The sequence below is a fragment of the Cynoglossus semilaevis genome, chromosome 13 (assembly GCF_000523025.1).
Source record: "Cynoglossus semilaevis isolate Cse_v1.0 chromosome 13, Cse_v1.0, whole genome shotgun sequence".
Taxonomy (NCBI): Eukaryota; Metazoa; Chordata; class Actinopteri; order Pleuronectiformes; family Cynoglossidae; genus Cynoglossus; species Cynoglossus semilaevis.
This window is the reverse complement of record NC_024319.1, coordinates 12,535,489-12,558,538: the sequence shown is the minus strand read 5'-3', so window position 1 is coordinate 12,558,538 and position 23,050 is coordinate 12,535,489. Positions and strand designations below refer to the sequence as shown.

The window sequence follows — 23,050 nt, the reverse complement described above, 5'->3', positions numbered from 1 at the left end:
CAATACGACCACCGTGAGTTCAGGGAGAAGATTAACAATCGCCCAGACACACGTTCCTGATGGACTCTGTGTGATTGCCTGACAACAAAGACAGAAAGCTGCTTCGTTAAAGTGACACGTCTCAGTCAGACTCCATGATTAGGTGCAAAAAAGAAAAAGAAAAAAAAAGAAAACCCCGAGTGGTTGTTCTGTTAAGATGTTGTAGTCAGTACTGATTATTCATCCTGAGAATTAGTTGAAACACAAATCAACAGTTTTAACGTATCAAACGTCTCCTTTGAGAATCCACAGAAACAAATCAAGGGCTTTTGACTACTTTCAGTTTTTTTCATTTATTCTTAGACAGAAATTATTCTGAGTAGTTACCAAACCACTATCAAGAAATACTAAGAGTCCTTTCAGAACATTTCTACCACGAGGAATGTGTAATAAAAATGGAATCCCAAACTTTGGGAGAGGCTCTTATCACAAAGAAGAAAAAAAAGTGGTTCTGTGATTTATGCAATCAAAGACCAATACAACAAATCAGTGGCTTCATTATTTCTCTGCTTCCATTTGCAGTGCAGCAAATGTGCACTCTCTTCTTATTCCTTCATAAAACGACCATATTTTTAAAGATGAAAATTCCTCTTGTGTTAAAGGCAGAAATGGGTAAAAAGAGTAGGTACGTACCCTGCAGGGTCCAGGGAAGGGTCCATTGACTCTTGCGCTGCAAAGATAATGGAACTGATCCCTCAAACTGCTTAACTCAAGCATATAGAGAAAGAACTGTCACATGACCTGGTCCTCATTAGGTGAGTGGGACACCGTGCTAATTTATTTACCCGATATAACCTGAACAGGCAGACAAGACTTTAAATCTGCAGAAGCCAATTTGAGCCACAGGGGAAAGAAGTGTACATCAGAGGACGTGCCAAGCTCCATGGATGTAGGAGGGAAAACTGTCTACGTAGGTAAAGTGTACATGTGAATAACACCAGGTCGTCTCAGGGTGTCATGGTGGACAGGGTCCAGGGGCGTGTCATCTCGATCTGTTCCAGGTGGTAAAAGCATAAGGACTCCTGGTGGCAGAGATGTGTCACACCAGCCATCTGCTGATGAGTCACCAGCTCTGTGTGTGTGTGTGCGTGTGTGTTTGGTTGGTCATTACTGTGTGTGTATGTCTTTTTTCATACATTACCGCCAGGATCAAGGTGATGAAAAAAGACTTAGTGACTTAGACCTTCTAAAAGACCTCACAGTCAAATTGGGTGAGTTTTTTTTTTATTTCAATAGAAATGGACAAACGTGGATTGTTTTGCCACAAATACTGTCATGTGTTCAAATGTTTTGTGCAACAAAACATTTCTGGAGAAAAAGTTTAAACTAAACATCATGAAAATAATCCAGAATATCTCAACTATAGAAAAGTCCTTCCCTTTGCAATGAATCGGTATAATTGTTGCAGAAATACATTTGTGAAGGCATTAAGACAGTGAGATAAGATGTGTGACCCGCAGGCATCACTAACTGATGATAGTCTGTCTGAGTTTAAAAAACAGCCGTGTCGTGAAAAACAGGAGGAAAGATTATCTGAAGGCTACATACAGTAGCCTTTTTGTGCATTGGAGAAGATGCAGCTGACAAACAGAGCTGCTCCAGTGTGACAGCTCCCCCTTCAGGCCAATTCTGACCCAAATCTGTGTCCCCCTGATTTAACCACAACTACAATGACCATAACAATCCACTTAATCAAATCCCTTCACCGTTTCTCATTGAAACATCATGCTGAGCAGACTGCTACAGAAACACTGATCCAACTCACTGACTTCTACTGCCCCCTATCTGTCAAAATCATTAAAAAACATTTGGTTTAAACACATGCTCTTTCATTTTTACCTCTCTCTGTTCCTGCTGTTGCGTTCCCTCAGATTCTGTGCCAAAGACCTACAGTGATCAAAATCAATAAGCTGCTGCCTGATATAGAACACTACAGTGGTGAACAGTCATTCAGTGGCTAATGGGCTTCCTCCACTATAGACAGTTCGGCTTGTTATGGAAAAGGAGGCATATTATCCTCAGCTCTATACAGTGACCTGGTGTCTATATTGAAGCAGCTAAATTGAATTCAGTTTACTGTGGATAGAAAAGGTCTTTTGCTAAAAGACTGCACAGGCATGGGGAAGTCTCAGATACTGCAGTACAAGGAGGTACAGCAGATTTACAGCTTCCCTTTGACACAGCAGTGAACTCTATGAATTGACATACAGTATACAGTGTTGTTGCTGATTTTACATTTCATTTTTCTATTGCAATACAGGGTGGAAATGGGCTTTTCATAAGTTTATTAAATTCTTTAAGATTCTTTGAGATTTAAACATGATTTAAACTTGGTAGTATGTTTAACTATAACCTAACCATTAGTTAGGTCAAGGCTAACCCAGCTGCCCTCCGACCACTTTAAACCACATTTATTCTACTGTTGATTAAACTTTAACTGTTACAGATGAACACAATGACCTGCTGCAGCACAAAGCTCTTATTATTATTAAACACAAACATTGTCTCTTAACTTAAGTGACATTTTTAACTGAATTATTTACTCTACATTACATTACCTCTGTTGATGTGACATGTTTTGGTTATTTTTAAAATTATTTTTCCACACACAAAACGACTAAATTTACTCCTGTTTACAGAAAGGTGAGACGGACGTACACAGGCAATGCACACACTAACACGACAGAAACTAGAGCTGCAGAGGTAACATTTCCTTTACCTTCACATCCATCTGTCAATGTCATGGAAACACAACAGCACCACCGGAATGACGGAGATGAAGAGTCGCTGACGCAGACTTACACAAAGGCACATAATTGAGTCTTTAATATTGAGATGCATTAGGAATAATGTGTCGTGCCTCTACAGAGCTCAGTCAGGTTTCATTAGTGGTTTCATAATCAGATCCAACAATTAGTATTTAGTTGGTTTATAACAAAAATTAAAAATGGGGACATTAACCTAGGTTCGCTGGGCGGAATATCTTTTTTGAAATGCAGTATATTAATAAATATAAAGACGAGCTGAAAACTGCAATGCAATAAAACCTAGAATAACATTTTCCAGAGAAAACTAAAAGAGCAGAAAAAAGGTTTTGGTTTTAAAGCCAAAATAAAAAAATACAAATTTACATAAACCAACAGCCAAGAACAAAGCCAATACTTAAATAAGACATAACAATGCAGATAAAAGACAAATTAGCTAAGAGAAAACTTATAGGTAATCATTTAAGGTAATGATTTAACACCATTTAAAACATTCAGTAAATATTTTAGCCAGTAGCAGCTGGAATATTTAGCAAAGACCTAAAGGACAGCTAAAGTTAACACCAGGTATCATCCCTGTAGCAGATGTGACAAAGGTTTATTTCACCACAAACCAACAGTCCTCTCTTCATGCTGGCCTGACGGTGGTGCGCGTTAGAGTCACATGGCTCAGCAGTTTTTATTGCTGACTAAACAACACAGTTACTGTCAGGGTGAGTAAGATTCTGTAAGATGCAGAATAAAGAGCCATTGACCACATCAGGTCTTCCTCTCCTGATGGAGCTCCAGCTGCTCCATCTGTACTCAGGGGCTGACCTTAAAGGTTTGTACTGTATAATGATACTCTGATATACTAGCATATAGTACTAAGCATTGTGAGGACTTCCTCTGTGAGAGACCAGCACAGAAGTACTTTGTAGGTAAAGAAGTAGAAAACCAGAAGCAGTACAGTGTACTTCCCTGTACACAACAGATTGATTCACCATAAAAAGAGGATCAAAAAGTGAGGCGGCCATTTTGTCACCTAAAGAACAGATGGCTGCTTTAGGAGCTGTATCTGTTTTTTATGTGCATCATGTTGTATGAGTTGTGTATTGACAAAACTGAGTCGACCGACATAGTGTGGAACAGCCGTTACACTGACATCACATATAATGTTATAGAAGTAATAGTTGATAAGCTAAGTTGGTACATAAAAAGGCAACTGAGAAGGGAGTGTGGCTGGAATGAGCAGTCGTTGGGTAAAACGACCTTCAAATATCTGAAATCAAAAATACATCACAATATAGTGACTAACAATATAATAAGAAATACAGAAACACATGCTTCATACAGTGCAGAAATGTCTGTACAGTAGTCGCAAATTCTGGCAGTTCCTTCATCCATGCATTCAGCAAGGATTCTCTTTCACACCTTAGTGCAGAGCTGAGAGGAACACACACCACACACACACACACACACCACACACACCCACACACACACACACACACACACCCGCACACACACACACACACACACACACACACACACACACACACCTACCTCTGTGGGGGGGTGTTTCTTGCAGGTACACCATGAGATGACTCTTCATTATCAGGAGAAATCACTGAATAATTTAGAGCTAATCAATTTGAAACAGACACACACACAAAAAAACACTTTGCATTCGCCGTCTTTCCTGCTGGGTTTTAGACCTGATACAATTTCACCAGAGTATTGATTTAAAAGACAATGAGATTTTCTCCATATGGTATTGTTTTTTGCCACATATAGGGAAACGAGTAAAAATTTATATATATTTTAAACAATGTTTACTTTTCTTTCTCCATATAAACATATTCATTTTATTAAATGACCAGCTACTGCCTAGCTGGATTGTATTACTTGTGTCTGACAACACTGACTAAATGAAAATATATCCTTCCCAGGGCTTGTTCTCCTGAATTATAAATATGGATGCAGCATATTCTGTAAATGACCTTTCATGATAACTGTGCTTCAGTGTCCCTGGGCTTTTGAGCTGGACTGTGGACATTATGCAACTGAGATGACTTCACCAGACTGTGTGTTGGTTTCAAATGTCAGACATGTAAAGGATAACACGGCCACATAAAGTCCGTTCTTTTTGTTGCATCTTTAATGGGGGCAGCCATGCGGTGGGAAAATACATCTGACCTGATCAATACATTTCCAACACGACGTAATGCCTATAAACAAAACAATCAGGGCTGGAATTAGATTACACTGTTACACTGTTAGTTACCTAAAACTAAATAGCCAAGAGCATATTTTGTATTTTCTGCCCAACCTATTGTTTTATCATTTTGCAATTTCTGTGCTAACTTGTAAACTACTGTATTAATGCCTCTGTGCCTGTACAACAGATAACAGCTATCAACTCAGTTGGTGAAACCTCAGAACAAAAGCCCAGAAAAAGCCTTGTCATGGACACATATGAATTCAGTTCAAGCCTGTTTTTACAGACTCTGCACTTAAAGATTTTAAAAGTGACCATCAATACTGACTAATTAAAAACTTTAGACAAAAACACTGAACCCGGGGTAACCCTCAGATGGGTGGTGAGGAGCTCACGGTGCAGTGACACCACGGCCTTCGGTCACATGTTTCCACCAAGGAGGACACAGCTATCAGTCCTGGCAGCTGAGGCTATGTGATCTAATGGGGTTTTATAGGTTGTAGAGATCGGATTACACTGGCAGAGGCTCTACTCTATATCCTCACTGTGCGGTTGGTATATGCAGGACTTCACCTCTTTTAGGTGTGTCTGATTATCCTGGACTCCACACTTGCATGTAAAAAACTGAAAAAAGGTCGTTGAATGATCCAAGTCAATGGTTTTATTCATTTATTTATTTTTTTGTTAATGAAGATGAAGACAAAGAATACGTTCAAGGTTTCAACGTTTGTAACATTGCATTTTTACATTCAGATCACAGCTGTGTATGAGGCTACAGTGTGATTGACAACAGTCTAATTCGAGCACTACCTAAAATGTGCATGATGATAAACTTTTATAGTCAGTTAAAAAGCAGGAAAACAGAGAAAGAAAATGCCCTAATAATACAAAACAGCACGACAAAATACTTTCTTTAAGAAAAAAGAAAGATTCCTCAAGGATCTATTTGGAGACGCCTCAGTTCAGGGCTTTTCACAAACGTCTTAGAGAAGAGAATTTCAGCCAAAAGAAACAATGAATCGAATAGAAATTTTATTCATTGTATAAATATAAAACTAAAGAAGTGCTGAGGAATGACATCCGACATTATTTGTTTGAATTATCTTTGAATAAAGAGAAAGTGAGGACAAGGCTGTGTGATAGGGTTGAAGCTGGTGGGTAAATCCTCAACTATGGCTTTATGTGTCAAGGAAGTCGTGCAATTGTCACTGCCTACAGAAACATAAGGCAACACAACACATGACCCCAGCAGCATGACCTCCTCTGTGGCACAAGGTGATGCTGTTGTGACACATTTCACCGTTTTTCTTATTATTCAGCTACATACTTGAGATTCCGTGGCCCATCTTCAGTGCGATTATACTCAGGGTTGATATTACTCCCGGAGACAACTCTGACGGTCTTTGTATGGATGTTATATAATACATCAACATAACTTTAAGGTCAATGGCTCCTTTAACAGCAGCTGCCATAAAAGCCTTGTTGGTTTCACTGCACTGCCTTCAGCGTCTGCCTGTTGCCCACCCGACTCTGGGGTCAGAGAACACGTCGTTTATCAGGCCTCATTAGAGCAACTGTTAGTGACACAATGACTGTGAGCGAGTGTGTGTGTGTCACTGTGTTTGAGTTGAAGGTGCTCTTCATTCCATCCACCTATTCAATCATCCAACATTTTCTGCCACTTAGTTTATTTAGGCCACACAGTTTAAGGTAATGCATGTCAAAGTCACTTTTATTTTGTCGTTGGTGATGTAATCTAATCTGATCAATCTTCTTTAAGTTGGGTTTATGGTCAATGAACTAAAACTGAAACTACAGATGATTTCATCATGGGAAAAAAAAAAAAAAATTCAGGCTCTGTCTTTGGACGGAGAACAAAAAGTGAGCAAATTCTCCATCAGACACCAGACAACAGCTCTCCACTTATTATAGCAGTGCAAATAAAACATGAAGTAAAGGATTTTAAATGTATGGAAAATCTCTATCCCACTATATTTTTACTTTTCTATTATACCATTGTTTTTAATAGAATAGATTCATGCTTCATTGGAGGAAACATGCAGCTTCTGTTCACCATGGCCCTAATGGACCGAACATAGTCTTATTTCAGTCACCTCAAATTTAAACTTGCAGTCCAGGTAATAATATTTAAATGCAAATTTAAAATGTGAATGAAATATTACTGTAAAATGCAGTTCCCTGTGTGATTTAAGGGAATTGAATTGTACTGCAAGTCATTACATGAAAAACAAACATGTTTGTTTCATGACATTGTCAATACTTCCTTTTGATTGCTGCCTCCAGTTTTTTCTGAAACAACTTGTCTGCATATTTATTCTTCCCAGTGAAGACTGAAGCTCATTACATCAGCGAGTCTGTCAGGGTTTAAATGGAAAGAAAGAAGTATCATGGTTGACTGTAATTGAACATTCACGCCCAAACGGCACTGAATCTCACTGGCTGTTAACCTGTCACATGTCAACGTTGGTGAGTTCCACTCCATTTATGCAGACAACTGGCTGGATGTGCCTCTGAGGGCTATCAGCCATCATTTGTAAAGCCATCCTACCACACAGACAATTTAATTCATGACTTTCATGACCATCCTTTCATGTACATTAAATAGGGTTCATACATTTCCCAGAACCACACTGTCAGGGCTCAGAGAATAGATGACATCTTTTTTTTATTATTATTTTTTTTATAAGAGAATACAGCACGAGAAGATATCAAATAGTTTGTGTGTTTATTCAGAGACAGTCAGAGACTAACCCTAATCCAACAACAGTGTGGAATCCTTGCACGCTACAGAAGATTTATCTGGTGGACAGAGGTAGAATGGCTGATCTAAAGTCGGAAATGTCTTTAACACAAATAAACTGTGAATGCTCCAACCCACCATCAATTGAACACAAGCTTATTTTTAATCAAGGTACTCTACAATAAACAGGGGGATCCCACAGAGTGCTGTTTCCATCATTAAAGCTAACAGGTGATACTGCAGCTGCTGCTGACTCTGGCGCATCTCAAAAGTGTTAACCCTGGTGATAACAGGAACCATCACACACTTCCTCCGTGTTAATTTAGCAGAGACTGATGAAGAACAACCTTCCCAGTTCTTAATCAGCAGCGCAGGATTGTAAACACGTCATAGGCCGCAATCAGATGGAAGAGCGCTCATCGCTCACAGCTCAGGAGAGTAAATTCAATTTGATTAGTGTTAGATTTACGAGTTAGCACTTGCTCCGATGTGGATCAAGTTCACGCAGAGACAGTATATCTGGAGGCCAAGTATAGACAGAGCAGCAGTGTAGAAGGGTCAGGCAGGAGCAATAACACAGCTCAGTGCAGTACACTTTCCTCATACATTACCATATACAACACCTCTCTGTTCTGACAACATTTAGATTACACAGCTGACCAAACAGCACTCCACTGGAAAACTAATACCTGTGAAGGTTAACATTATTTTCAGCATTATTATAATTTATTAAGGTATGGTTCATACTGATTTAAAGTGTGCTTGGCATAATGTAATATAAAAGTCTAACGAGGGTCAAAGGTTAAATCTTGATTGCAGTAAATTATGTGGATCAAATCAATCACTTTTAATGGTACTCGTGGAGAAGTCACCTGTTCCCAGAATGAAAACCTGATGTAACCTGATAAAAACTACAGTAATCTCTTAATTAATCTAGTGGAGCGAACAGTTTCAGAAGGACCGAGTCATAATCTGTGATTAACATCGACTCCTGCTCTGTATCGACTTCCATTCCCTTCATTTGTCGAAAAATCTAAATTTCTGTTGCTTGACAGTTACATATTGATAACTAGGGTCAAATGTAGGTTTATGTTGATTTTCATAACAATGTTAAAGTGCCTATAACTGCAAAATGGAAGCCAACTCTGTGACGTGTGTTTTATTTATCATCACCCTGGTTTAAAGGAGCTGAATGGGGATCACATTGTACATTCCTAATGTCCACAGACTACTCCATTAATCCAATTGACCATAATTCCCTGCTTTCATGTCGTGCCTTCTCCCATGTATTCCAAGTTCATAGTGTTCTGGGCAGCAACGTATTATCTAACTCTTCTTTCTGATGAGTCACAGGCCCAACCTCAGGCTACAGAGTCCAGGCACGAGGAGAAGATGTGATTTGAATTCAGCAGAAGTGGATGGAGGGAAAAGGGCAGTTTATTTTAGGATGCTCGTACCACTGGGTAGATTTGTCAGAAATAATATAGACATGCATCGGTGAATTTCAAAAATAGCAGAAAGCTGGATGAATGCAAATACAGATACACAAATGAAATGGTATTTTCAGTGATTCCTCATGCATTTATCTCATGCCTCGGCTCTGCCAGCGAACACGCTTCTCAAATATTTGTAGGTTTTATTTGTCAAATGATCAATAATCATAACCATCTGAGCTTCAGCGTATTCCAAACAGTCTGGCCGGCGCTGACGGTTTTACTTGATGGAATTGTAAACACGCAGCTCAACAAATGCAATTAAAGTTTAAAACCATCTCCTTCAACAAAGCTGCTGAGAATCATGGCCTCACTGGCTATTTTGGAGATGAGGGCTGTTCAAACTTTAGCAACTAGAGACTGACTCACTAGATATAGAGCTGTTGATCACTGCAAGGTTTGTTTCTTTTTCAGACATATGGTTCAGTACCATTCATGTGTACTTGTAATGGGCTAGTTATCGCAGTGGCACAGCATTACACATCACTGCTACTCATATTACACAGCTGGTAGACAATGTTTTCATTTATTTTATCTTATAAAAATGGATGTTTTTGCTCCACCAACAGAAACCACACAGGCTATAAATAATTAACCATCGAAATAACATAAGGGCTTAATTAATTTTTACATTTCAGCAAATGGTATTTCTGCATTTATACATGAAACAGTTGGCTGAGACATGACTGACGTTACGTTCCTGTTTGATTTGTTATTTCTAATAAATAACTATATAAAGATTAGACAACTGTGTAACTGAGTAAGTATTTAAAGAGCATGTGTAGTTGTCAACAAAAATAAAAAACACCCCACCGGGAGGAAGCTTCTATGGAAAAGGCTCATCTCCCAGGGTTTGGTGTTTGTTCCTAAGCACAGTTGACAGGAGGATGTTGTCATCAGAAGAGATGCCACATGATTAGGACCCAATGATAAAGGCTGAGGTCGACAATGGAGGATTTTAGACTGGCTGCACTAAGGGACGAGAGGTTTCTGGACCACCGAGCTGATATGTTAATGGTATCAGGTGTGGGCGATGAAAATGAGGGGATGAATAACAAATATGAATCACAGTCTGCTGTTCTCATCTTCTGGGAGCCACACCTGGGCTGGATAAAACAATCGTTCCATACACACTAATCCACCACTGACGCCAGATGGATGCTGAAGATAATTGAGTTTATTAAGGACTTTAGATGATGTGTACAGGAGTTTTTTTGTAGTTGTTCTTTCTAAATGGAATAATAGTGGTAAAGGAACGAGGCCAGAACACAGGTGTCCAAACACTGGGCTAAAATAAGACTAAGAACAAATGTTCAACAAGGGACAAATTGTGAAGGACTAAAAACAAGTGGTACCTGAAGCTGAAGTACACTCGTGTCACTGTGGGCGTGTCATTATTTATCAGTATCTGGAGTATACTAGAAGACGGTTGGAGAAGCCCATTCATTAGACCCTCCATGATACTGTATCTTCTCTTGATACTGGAAGGAAAAATTAAACCCACCAAACTGGAGCTCAACATCTTTCTCTGCTGCCTTCCAGCCCGCTTTACTGGAACCACTTTAGGATTTCAAGGGGGAAAAAAAGGAAGAAGTAGAGAAGCAAGTGGAGCGAGCAGCCGGCTCTGTATAGGAGGCTAATGAGTGTTGGCGTGTCGTTGTCAGTGCTACCTTAGCCCGCCTGTGAACCCTGTGTCGAGTGAGTAGAAGTGGCACCTTCTTCCTCTCTGTCCTGATATTCTCACCGTCTATGGAAATGCATACTGTGATTTCTCGGCAAGTCTTCAGCTGCCTCTCAAACTAAACTTTAACACTGGTGCCGAAAGGCTGTTGGGAAACAGAAGGGCCCTTAAAAAGACTGCTTCGCCTATGACGCTCATTTTTATACTTGCTGCAGCTTGCACAGTTGACAATTGCAATTAGCTAAAAGGCCAATAAAAGATGTCATGAGAGCAACATGTCGGCTTTAAGATGACGACTCACTCACTCTGTTTTAAAATTAAGTTTGAGGCTTCAAAGGTCACATTTCTAATTCAGGGAATTGCTTTTTTTTTTTACTGTTAGAAAAACAGCTTATTTAATGGCATTTCTGTACCACCTGATATAAAGTCAAACATCTGCATGGGGACACAAACAAACAAAAGCTGCTGGCTTTTATTTTTCAGAAGCCCTCTGAGGCCACTATATCATCTCCTCATATATTAAACAAACCAGTAAAATCCAGGTCTGCAGGGAACCATTACACACAGCACTTTTTAATCAAAGCTGACAAACCACCTGTCTGACGACGTGACAGTTTTACCACTTTTTGTTCTGTACAAACCAAACTATTTTCTTCATTCTAAAAATAAATAAATAAATAAATAAACAAATACACGTCTCGGCATGGAATTTTCTATGTTATGGACATTAGTCCATAACATAGAAAATTCCATGACAATTTTAATTGGAGGAAAATAAATGCTTTACACTGTCTTTCATTTGGACTAAAAACCTTTCATGGTCTTTACCCAAGTTTATGTCCTAGAATAAACCCTCGTTCTGAAAAGGATGGATGAATAAATACTTAAATAAATACTAAGCTTTAAATCTTACTGTCTGATAGGGACGAGCTCAGAGCCATGCAAGAGTAAAGTATATTTTCATCTCATATACAGTTGAAACATCTGCAGTAAGTGTTGTAAATTAAAGTCCAGACACAGATAAAGATGCTGACTGTTTCCAGCTGCTGCAGCTCTTTTTAAAGATCCTAATTTAAAATACATAGCAAAAGGAAACTGTTCAGCCTGGCAGACATGGTTCTCCTGCGCCATGTTGGTTGTTTTTAGTACATACGTTGTTTTGTTCTGCTTGAGCCATGTCTGCCCTCTGGATGACATTGACTCTGCTGCAGCTTCAGAGTAGGTAATGAAATCAAACGTTAATATAAGGCTTCTTCAGCATTCACCCGTGGTCAGCGGTCCCCTGGGGCACCAGCTGCTGCACCTTGCTAAACTGCTAACCATCTAGACTGCAGGAGCATGGACAGGAAGGGAAAAGAGTGAGGATCAGAATGAGAGAGGTGGGAAGACCAAATAGTAAAGATCAAGGGACTAAAGATTAGGAGAACTATTTACCAAAATGACCAAGTGATTAGTCATCACCATACAAACAACAGTAAGGGTCATTTTTGTTTTAATCTATGCAGCCCTAGACGGATTGAAAGATATCACACACACTGAAGCCAATAACACCTTTACCACCCACCAGTGTATCTGTAATTTCACTGCATGTACTGTAATAATGTTTTGAATTTGTCCAACATGTCAGTGTGTGCACACTCTCCTCCTCCATCCCTCAACCTTAGGTGATAAAAAAGGACTGACCTGGTCTTAACCAGAGCCACATCCACCTCTGCAAATTTCACTTTATGAAATAACAGCTATGAATCCATAAAAAATAAAGGGCATCAGATTACCACAACTGATCACTTAAAGGCTTCACTGGTGATGTAAGAGAGAGGTTTTTCTATTCTGGGAGTGGGTGCAGCTGAGCCCTCAACCCCCCAGGTTGGTGAAAGCACATCTTTGAAGTAGAAAACAGAGACTGGAATATAATCCTGTAAAATATAGTTCTAAATAAAGCTGCATCAAAGTTTCATTACATCGTTGCCATGACTGGACGGCTCACTTTCACTTGTTTTACTGGAGGACATTCAACCTCTGGACATTGATTTAAGATATCATGTTTTTGTTGAATGAGGGTTGATATAAACATACGTGTTAGAGTTCCTTCTGTTTTACTTTTTACCATGAATTAATTACATACGTTTCATTTAAAGATACATTCAAACTACAGCATATTGGTGCAACATAAATTAAATATAATAGTAAAAAGTTATGAACTTAAAGAATGAGTCACATGTAAATATGCATGGGTTTTGCTTGTGGGCTGTTGATGTTGTGCAGCTGTCAAACGCAAGAAGGTTACAGCAACAACTGGGGCACACAGCAAAACGTGCCCAGTGGAGAAAAAAAGACGTTTCATAAAAATGTTTTATCAAAATGTTCAGACAGATCATTCAGCATCACTGTATATTTCTTGTAACTGTACCTAAAGAAATAACTACGATGGTATTCGGTGTCAGCCAGTACACAAATGAAAATACTTCTCATAATCCATTTTAAATCCTCCTCAGAAATCCACAAGCTAAAACAGCATAAACATGTTTGGTGCATTTGTGAAGAGTGATAAAAGGTCAGGGTTGGAAAAACAAAAACATACATCTGTACACTCTGTGAGACAACACTCGGCTGTAGCCATGGCCAGTTCTTGCACAACAACAACAACAACAACCTAGCACAGTTGTGTCACTTCAAGCGACATCCTGCTGCGAAGTGCTCAGCTGGTGGCGAGAGCACGACAGCAGTTGTGATTTCATCTGTGGCCACTGATTATCAACTGCTCGTCTCAACGCCAAAATCACCAAGCCTCTTTAAATAGGACACTAAAATCAATGAAGTAGCTGAGTCAGTCACATCAACTGTTCTCAATCAATGAGCAGAAGTTGGACTAAATAACATTTTCACCGCTCACAGGAACCAGCAGTAGCTCAGACGAGACTGACATTTATTATTATTAATCAATGCAAATGTGATCAGGGGATTTAAAGCCCGGGATATAAACATGACATTTTTATCTGGGAATATGGAAATGCGTGACTCATGACCTACAAGATGTTTGTCTTTATATTTACTCAGCCTTACTTTGTTTTTTTCCCCCCATAAAGGAACAACAGAATTAATGTGGCCCTTGACATTTGATTTCAGCCTCTTCCCTGTGTCAGCAGAAAGCCCTTCTCCTCATCACTTTCCTGCAGAGTTTAGTAGTCCTCAGGCTGTAATACTCATGCTGTCACTTTCTATGTTCTGGCCCTTCCACATATAGGGCGGCCTGATCAAAATGCTGCTGCCGTCTGCATTTGTTTAAAGTAAGCAGCGGCGGTGCAGACTAAGTTGGAGATGTCAGTCTAAAAGACTGATTATATCCACATTGTTCTAGCAGGCCTGAAGTGTACATTTGTGTCCACATTGGGTGTGTCACCACCACTGGAACGCTTTATGACTAAGTTAGGTGTTGTTTATAAGCAACATAAAACACTTTATACTGGCTAAAATCAACTCGTTTTTACAACAATCAAAGATCACTTCTTGACTGGTTTCCTCATGGACTAAATTCCATAAAAAACGAATGTAAAAAAAGAAAACATTTTTACTTCTCTCCTCTGCGGCCACCTTGTTTCTTGTCCCTGCTGTTAAAGATGAAATGCAGGCTCCAGCTCACACTACTAATACCTGGCAGTGAAGTGTCTATTGAGGATTGTGCAGGTCAGGCACTGTCTTCAGTTTCTTTATTGTAGTGATCATTTATTTGTATCTGTCTCAAAGAGAGCAAGTTGGGTCAACTGAGAAATTTAGAAATACAAAACAATATTATGATAGCTGTGGAATCAAGTGTCTGTCTGAGCTTGTGGGCTGGTTTAATAATAGGAACTAAATAGAGACAAGAGAGAAGCTTCTAGTCTTTGATCGATCCACCAAAAAGATTTTTTTTCTTCTCGTCGTCTTCTCTGCATTTTAAATCCACTTCCCAAACCTGAAGACAATCAACTCTCTTTAAAAACCCAGAGTTTCTTCAGATCCGTTTTGTCATTTTTCTAAATATTGCCCATATAAAACAAAAAGCAAAGGTGCAAGTGGCCTGACTCAGACAAGAACCCAGTGTGTTCACACTCTTCTGCCCTTCTCCCCAATTTATCCTCAATCACAGCAAATACTTTTTTTTTTTAGCCATTCTTTAAATGACCTTGGAGACTGCAGTGTTACTAACATTCAGGATTGCCAACAGAATTCAATGGTGGCTTTTAGGACACAGCACAAAGTGCAGCACAAAGTGCCAGAAACGGGAAGTAAAAAACAGGAACTAAAAACAAGCTCTAGTTTTGTTTGCATGAAAAGCATAGACACGGTCTAGTGACAGACGTGTACCTGTGTTGGCCCTCACTTTGACTCAAGCTCTTCAATGCTCTGATATAAAACTAATAAACTTCTTTGAGAAGGTGTTATCTTCATCTTAGCCACCGGGGGCTACAATAATGGCTTTATTGCTACAGTAATATCATTCAGGTAACTCTTGTTGTGGTGTTACATCAACACATGGGGATCTGCATAAACATATGTGCAGGTAAAAGTAAATAAAATATATAAATTATAGTATATTATTAGCATTTAAAAGCTACTGTATATGTTAAGCATCACTGTCTTATGTTTATTCTTTTATCAAGAGGACGTAACCCATTACTGAATAATCTTGACTTCTTGGAAGTTTTCATTTCTAAAATCACAGACTTCTCTTGTTCAGTTATTTTTCTGTTTTTGAAAGTAAAACCAATGTTCTGGGAGAAAATCCTGAATGCATTATCCTGGATACAGGATCTAGTACTTCTATTATGACAGATAGTTATGTACATTTGCCTAATGCTTTAACTATGGTCTGTTTTCATGTTTCTTTAAGGCAAATAGTTCATCAGTATCTAAACCAAGTCTCAGTGTGACAGCGGTTGCTGCTCTGTTTGAACCCTACACCAAGGTCAGTTCAAGGATAGTGAGTCTATTGAGTTGGGACAACGGCCAGATCCTCGGGAATGGATCATGCAGGTCTTAACAGGGGGTTACCGCAATCCCAGCGTGCACTGTACTGCTCCGACACCGCTCCTTCCCCTTCACATACATAAGTAATCGAGTGAAAGGCCTCTTGATGTTGATCATCGGCCCACGGCTTAAGTCAGATATCTAATTACAATGTATGAAGGTCAGGAGAAAAGGTTGGATCAATGTCATGTCTGATATTATGTTAAGACTGTAATTACCAACTTGTCATTAACAGCTTAACTGCCATGATGAGGATGTGAAATATCGATCTCAGCACACAGCAAAGGCGTGTATGAAGGACAAACTTAACATACGATGTGGACCGCATGAGAATAAAAGGTGTTTACTCTCTGTGTTTGCTCTCTCTCTCTCTCTCTCTCTCTCTGATGACTCATCCACAGTTACAACAGGACCCTCCCAAATCCTACTGTATCAGCGCGATGCAACATCACATTCTGTATTTACAGCACGGCAACAACAAGGAGCATTTGCTCTTTGACGTTCAGTTAGAGAAGCCATTTCCTCAAAATGAATCCACTCCAGATTGCAGCAAATTCAGGACTGTGCCTCCTGAAACCAATTATTGTTGTAGTGGTGACACCTTCACACCATCTCTACAGCATCTCCACCCAAGCTCTTGTCAACATGACAGTTATTTCCTGTTTCTGTCCCCGACAGTTTCTAAATACAGCTGGGAAGATCCAGACCTAAAACAAAGATGACAACCAAGACTGGCAAATGAATGACTCTTTGTGACCTCCTCAACCAGGATGTTATGCAGAGAGACTCCAGCTGGACACCACATCTCAAACTGTGACTGTTGTGTAACGGTGCCAGAGCTACAGCAGACTGGATGGATGTTTCGATAAAAGCATGAGGCGATAAGAAAGAAGATGAGTCAAGCCTGATGGAGTCACATCAATCTGTTGGTGCTATTTCAATTACAAAAATGTACCGTGTGGCAGGTGGAGGTGATAGAATTAATGTCATAAAACTACAACCTTTAGCCTGTACAATAACAATATAATATCTTAGCATTTTCAGTTCTTAGAAACTGAAATTCGCCTTTAAATTCTAAAGAAAAGCCTGATAATAGCTCAAGACTTTTTTTTAAGCCCAAATATGTTTTCATCATTGTGCATTTCTACACTCCACCTTCTTTATCATCAACCAACTTTGTCCGGTGATCAGATTCATCCGCCTATGTGTTGTAGTAGGCAGTAGAATGTACAGCAGGAGATTGTGTAAGAACCAATAAAAGACTCAGATCCACAGCACACAGTTGCATTATGATAATAATAGGCAGCAATATATTCGGTACTGAGCAAACACTGTGAAAGTGAGGATATAATCACAGGAAATGGCGCTGAGGGAAGTCTGAGGGCCAAAGTGTGGCCAATGTTCTGTGTAATATTGCGTCCCACATTTTATTCAAACCTAAAGGTAAACTGCGATGTTCAGATGTTTGACTAATGAAATTTTAATGAAAGACTTAATTACGCTCAGGCAGTAAAGTGACGTTGGAGACGACTCCAGGGAACCGCAGAGGAAAACCAATACTTAGAAGCCACAGACGAAGCCACGGTAATTTCTGACAGATGCACAGATTTTCCACTCCCACTTTGTTACATTCAGCAGTTCAGGAAAAGGGAAAATGCTTTTGTTTCATATTCAGCAAAAACGGGAGTGAGCTTTGAATTTCAGAACAGCAGCCTATTAGAGTCAATCTGAGCCTATCTGTGTCGTCGCTGTGCTGACGCAGCTCCCTGAAGATGGAGCTTTGGCTCGGTTTAATCATCTCCTCTCCGACATTATTGTGATATCTCACAATGCAAGGAGACAGGTGGATCTATGCAGCTTGGTGACAGCACTTGGTGCCATTACATCAACCTTAACTTCACTTCCTAACAATGAAAATCACATTTTCCAAACAATATACAGTATTTGGCCCATACTGGGCTGGTGTGGTCGCACCATTACAGACTGAATAAGAATACATTTCTAACTTTAATTTCATCAACATTTAAACTTTAGATTAGTACAAAAGTTTACTAAGACACTACCTTGGCGTTTTACTGCTACCATGTCAGCATTACACTCAGTGGCCAACTGTGACAGAATTATCTGAAGGTTATAAGAACCTAACCTGGGATTTATAGACTAGATGGTAGTGAACCCAGAAGGCTGGGGTTCTACCAATGCACCTCTTTAGCCCCTCAAGCTATAAATCAACCAATAAATGGACAATCTCCCCCCCCCCAGGGTTATGTTTAACTTTTAATGCCGCTATGCCTGCACAACAATCACGTGCATCCAAAATCTCCACTCAGATCTAATTAGATACTTATGTAAAATATATTAATGTGTCAATTTTAATTTAGCTAAATTAACTCATTATAATGGTGGAAATTTGATAGAAATATAACTAGAGTAAGACGAACCTCACAGATATAACAATTTTGATTATGCACTTGATAAAATGGGCTGATGGGAAAATCAGTCAAGCTGCCATTTCCACACCGGGCCATTCTATTGGTTATATGGCCAAGGGCTGTAAAAACACTATTAAGTTTTAAGGTAATGTGAATTCACATTATACACGTTATTGATTCCAAGTGCACTGTTCTATTAGAGTTCAGGAATTAATTATCCGAGAAAAAAACTCATTTGTGTCTTCAACTGGGGAGAACAAATGGACTGTTCCCCTGTCACTTGTGCAGCACATAGAGATGCTGGAAATAAAATGCAAAGTGGAACCAAACAACATGAAACAAATGGATTCACCCTAAACACACAGTCAGCATAGTGCTATGTACATCCTAGAACTTGATGTGGGGAAAAACCAAACTGCTAAATGATTTACGCAGTGTGTATACTATCAAAGGCTGCATTAAAAATAGACAATGTCCACACAGGCACCAGAAGACTGACAACTGAGTTTTAGGCACTGCCTACGACAAATAAAAACTGGCTTTAACATCCAAGGTGTTTCATCCTAGATAATTGATGGAAACACTTCTGATGTATTATTTATGTCAGGTCTTTACAGTGTTTATATCAGTTTACAGTTGTCTGCATATACAGTGCATGCCTTGAACCTACTGTACAGTATGTTTACACAGACGGTGTAAAAATGTTTCATTGTCATTGTGCAGCTAAGTTTACTTCCTTGTGACCAACTACTACCCTTCACTGTCTTATCACATCCAAAATCAGTCAAAACAATAGAGATTCCTAACATTCATTTTTATGATAAGAACAGATTAAAAGTGCTGACCTTTTGGTGCTGAACATCTTGGATGTGCTTTTTTTCCCTCTTCTGCTCACTGGGTTTTGATGTGGAATTTCCAAGCACTCTACAAGTGCACACAAACACCTGTAAACACACACACACAAAAAACAGGGTTAAGGCACAGAGGCAGATAAGAGTGAGATTTCCAGCATCACAATCAACTCGCCCTCCAGTGGACCGAATACCTCGACCACATCGACCTCAACAACCTCCATTAGACGGCCTCCAACTGAGCCAGGCAAATTGACTTGGCCTGGCAGGAGGCAGCGAGCGGGAGAGAGCTCAGTCAACACGACAAAGACGGAGCAAAGAGACACTCGGCAGGTGGATTCATAGTTATTTAGTTTTACCTCAACACAATGATGGCACACAATTACACTGGGATGGAAATAATTACTGCTGAAAATCAATAGAAGGAATATGAGGAAATATTGGCTAAATGAACCATTGGACTGATGTAGACATAGAAACAGCCATAACATTATACTTTACATCACGAGTGGTTAAAATCATCAACCTGCTTATTTCCCCATAAGGCTGTGCTGTAGCTGCCAAGTGTATAATTGCTGGGAGTTAGCCTCTGCTCTTTCATATAAAGGTTATCAGAGAGCGTGGAGGAGGAGTCGGGGTAAAAGAAGATAGGGTTCAATAATTAATGCTAAGGTCTATGCAGGCCTCACTTTTCACCCCCTCCTGTCCGTAATGAGATGAGTGTAGGGCCCGGGGGAAGGAGGGAGGGTGAGAGGGAGGGAGAGAGAAGGAGAGCAGGGTGATTAAAGTGCCCGGCCTGGGTCTCATCTACCCTTCTCTCCTCACCTCCATCCTTTAGACACCCATACGCACCGTCTCATTTATAACACCTGGGAGTATGATTTGTCCCTACTAGACAGGGACAGGGAGCAGAGGAGAGCTGAATAAGCAGATGGAAAGGTTAACAAAGTAGTGTGACACTGGAAACATCTGATAATCCATTCAGGTGACATGGAAACTGTGGGGGAAAAACTTCTGTAAGTAATCTCACAGCACAAGAGAAGGAGAAGCCAACACCGACTTTCATTCACAGGATGAAAACCGCCGTCGTACCGACTGCCACAGAAGTGCAGGACTCCATTATATTTATTAGGGAAGGTATTAAAACTACAGTCCATATTAAGGATTAATTGGTCGAATGTTGTATTACACTAATAGTGTGACGTACATTTGATAATGCAATTACAGGGTTTAGGATTAGAGTTGTTTCACTGTTAGGAGATAAGTACGCATCTAAATCAGGGGTGTCAACTCATTTTCACCGGGGGTGGGGGGGGCACATCAGCAATATAGTTCCCCTTGAAGGGCTGGTTGTAACTGTAACACTGTATAGATGTGACTACTCCACAACATAAACTGCCAGAAATAATTAGTATTAATTCATGTTAACTAATTTACAGGCCAAACTGTTTCTATTTTCACATTGCTGAAACAGTTCAACACCAATGACATGACAACGTGTAAGTCCACATGATGACTGTTTTCAAAAATAGTCATTTAAGGATGTTTCAAAAAGTCATTTATCATTTTACTAAAATAAATTATCAGTAAGAACTAACAAATGTAATATTAAGACTCATTCTGTGTCAATATTTAACTCTGATATAATATAACACTCTTGTTCCTATTGGAAGTATAAAAAAAGTCCCTGTAATTTAAACATGTTGAAAAATTGTTTTGGTTTATCATGCATATGGATGGACGGTGCAAAATGATGTTTCTGCTGCCAGACTGGAGCAACATCTGCTATGAATGAAACATCAACACTGACCCTCCTACTCTCTGTGAAAGCCAATAATTATTTCTAATTTGAATCAGAAAAGACAAAACAAAAAAAAAAAACAAAAAAAAAAATACAATGTCATGGTGATTTTAAAAGGATTCTCTTCAACCACAGCATGATGATTAAGGCAGAGCCGCCACTGCTAGGTGGTTGAACACATTGAACAGCGGCACATCACATCACAGCAGGAACGTTGTTGGACATCCAAAACACTCTAAACAATTTTAACAGCAGGAACGACATGAATGCCTCGCTGGAAAAAGGCGGCTGGTGCATGCAGAGTGAAAGCCTATTATTATAATTAAAAAAAAATAATGTGAATACAAATTTTCATCCCATCTTCGAGATAAATCAGAGCCCAGTGAGCATGGGAGTGGTGGGGGTGATTTAGACATTTTCATTGCTGTAAAATGTGACTCATCCTTCCATTCGTCACACTATTACAGGGGTTTTAAAGGAGATTACACACACACACACACACACTTCTGCACCAAGTCCCACACCAACCTCATAAAAAGGAAAATGTAAAAAAGTATTAGAAACAAACCTATTTCCAACATATTTATAAAACATATTTCCAAAAACAGACATGAGGAGGAGACAAGGAGACAGTCTAGAATGATGGCAATTATGTAGGTACAAACTCTCTATTTACTCTTTACTCGATTTACTCTATTTATAAAGAGAAGACAACAGGAATGTCCTATAGTAAATAAAGTGAAAACTAAAGTATTGCTGTTGCAGTTTGACCAGAACACTAATCGAGTATGGGAGGCGTTGATCTGCTGTTTTTTCCACCTTTTATCTCTTTTTAAATTTGTACTTATCTAGTTGTAATTGTAATGTTTTTAATACATTTTCCAATACAGGTTTCCTGAGATGGTTTTATCTGTACTGTACTGTATCTGTACTGAACTACAATAGCATCTGACATGAACAAACATTGCTTACTTCTATCTCCATGATAAGAGAAGCTTGTTTGGGGATGGTTTTCATTAAGCCTGTCTTGTGTTTCAGCTTAATTGTCTCTGGGCGTGCAAAGCATCCTGACAAACACTATCAGCATCCAAGCATGTAATGGATTGAGGCAAATCCCTCAGACAGACACAGGGACAGCAGGTACCGTTGGTGCAAGTTGGGTCTGCAGCAAACCGCCCGAGCGTAAAAACAACAGTCAATGATGCAAGAGTGATGTGTTCGACCGGAAACACACTTCGCTTTAAGCTAAAGTCAAGAAATAGCTGTGAAACACAGGAACCGAGATGAGCTACGCTCAGACACGCTGAGAGACAAACAAAAACACCGGAGCATCTATTGACAAATTTACACAACAAAATTAAATTTTGTCCTCACCAAAAAGTGTAAAGATTTAATAGAGATACAAGTCGTGCTGGTTCCTGGATCAAGTCCAGGGTATGAGCAGCAGAATTGGGCGTATTGATCAGGGGAGGGATTAGCGAGGCCAGGTTATGTAGTTAAATCAGCGGCAGCCATCAGAAAAACTAGCACTGGCACCCAGTTAATGCAGCAGAGAAAAATGATATACGGTACTGTGCTTGGGGAAATAAAGACAGCTTTCTGACATGTACAATTTAAAAATCAATAACAATTCTGTGGAATTATTTATGATTTAGCCAAATGTCATGAAAATTAGGATATTTTAACAAATGTTTTTAAAACGTTTTTCTGTCATTAGTAATTCAGTATTTACTTATGTCTGCAGAGTCGTAATTAAAAATACGTCAGTCCAGCAGCTGTGGTGGCATTTAAATCAGAGCGCAGTTTACCGCAGAGATATGACTCATCTTCCTCCTTCTGTTCCCCACCCAGGTTCCTTGTTTGCCCCATTGTCAACACCTCACCATTGTTTACATCTCTGCTCGTACTCTTCTTCATCTCCCCTTTCACCAAGGAAGCAGCACAGACACAGGGCTTGATTACAGCACGTTTTCTGAACTAACAGGGGTCAAATTAACTTGGCAGGAAACACTATAGCATTATG

At 39.5% G+C, this 23,050-nt stretch overlaps 1 protein-coding gene across 3 annotated transcripts in view; it reads right to left on the bottom strand.

Moving 5' to 3' along the window:
• Nucleotides 1–23,050, bottom strand: part of oxr1a (oxidation resistance 1a) — a 112,308-nt gene that overhangs the window by 82,917 nt on the left and 6,341 nt on the right. For all 3 annotated transcript variants that reach the window (XM_025061562.1, XM_008323693.3, XM_025061561.1), the window contains exon 2: nt 19,221–19,319. In XM_025061562.1, the coding sequence (XP_024917330.1) occupies nt 19,221–19,237 (17 nt within the window). In that variant the 5' untranslated portion in view covers nt 19,238–19,319. The remainder of the gene's footprint in view (nt 1–19,220; nt 19,320–23,050) is intronic.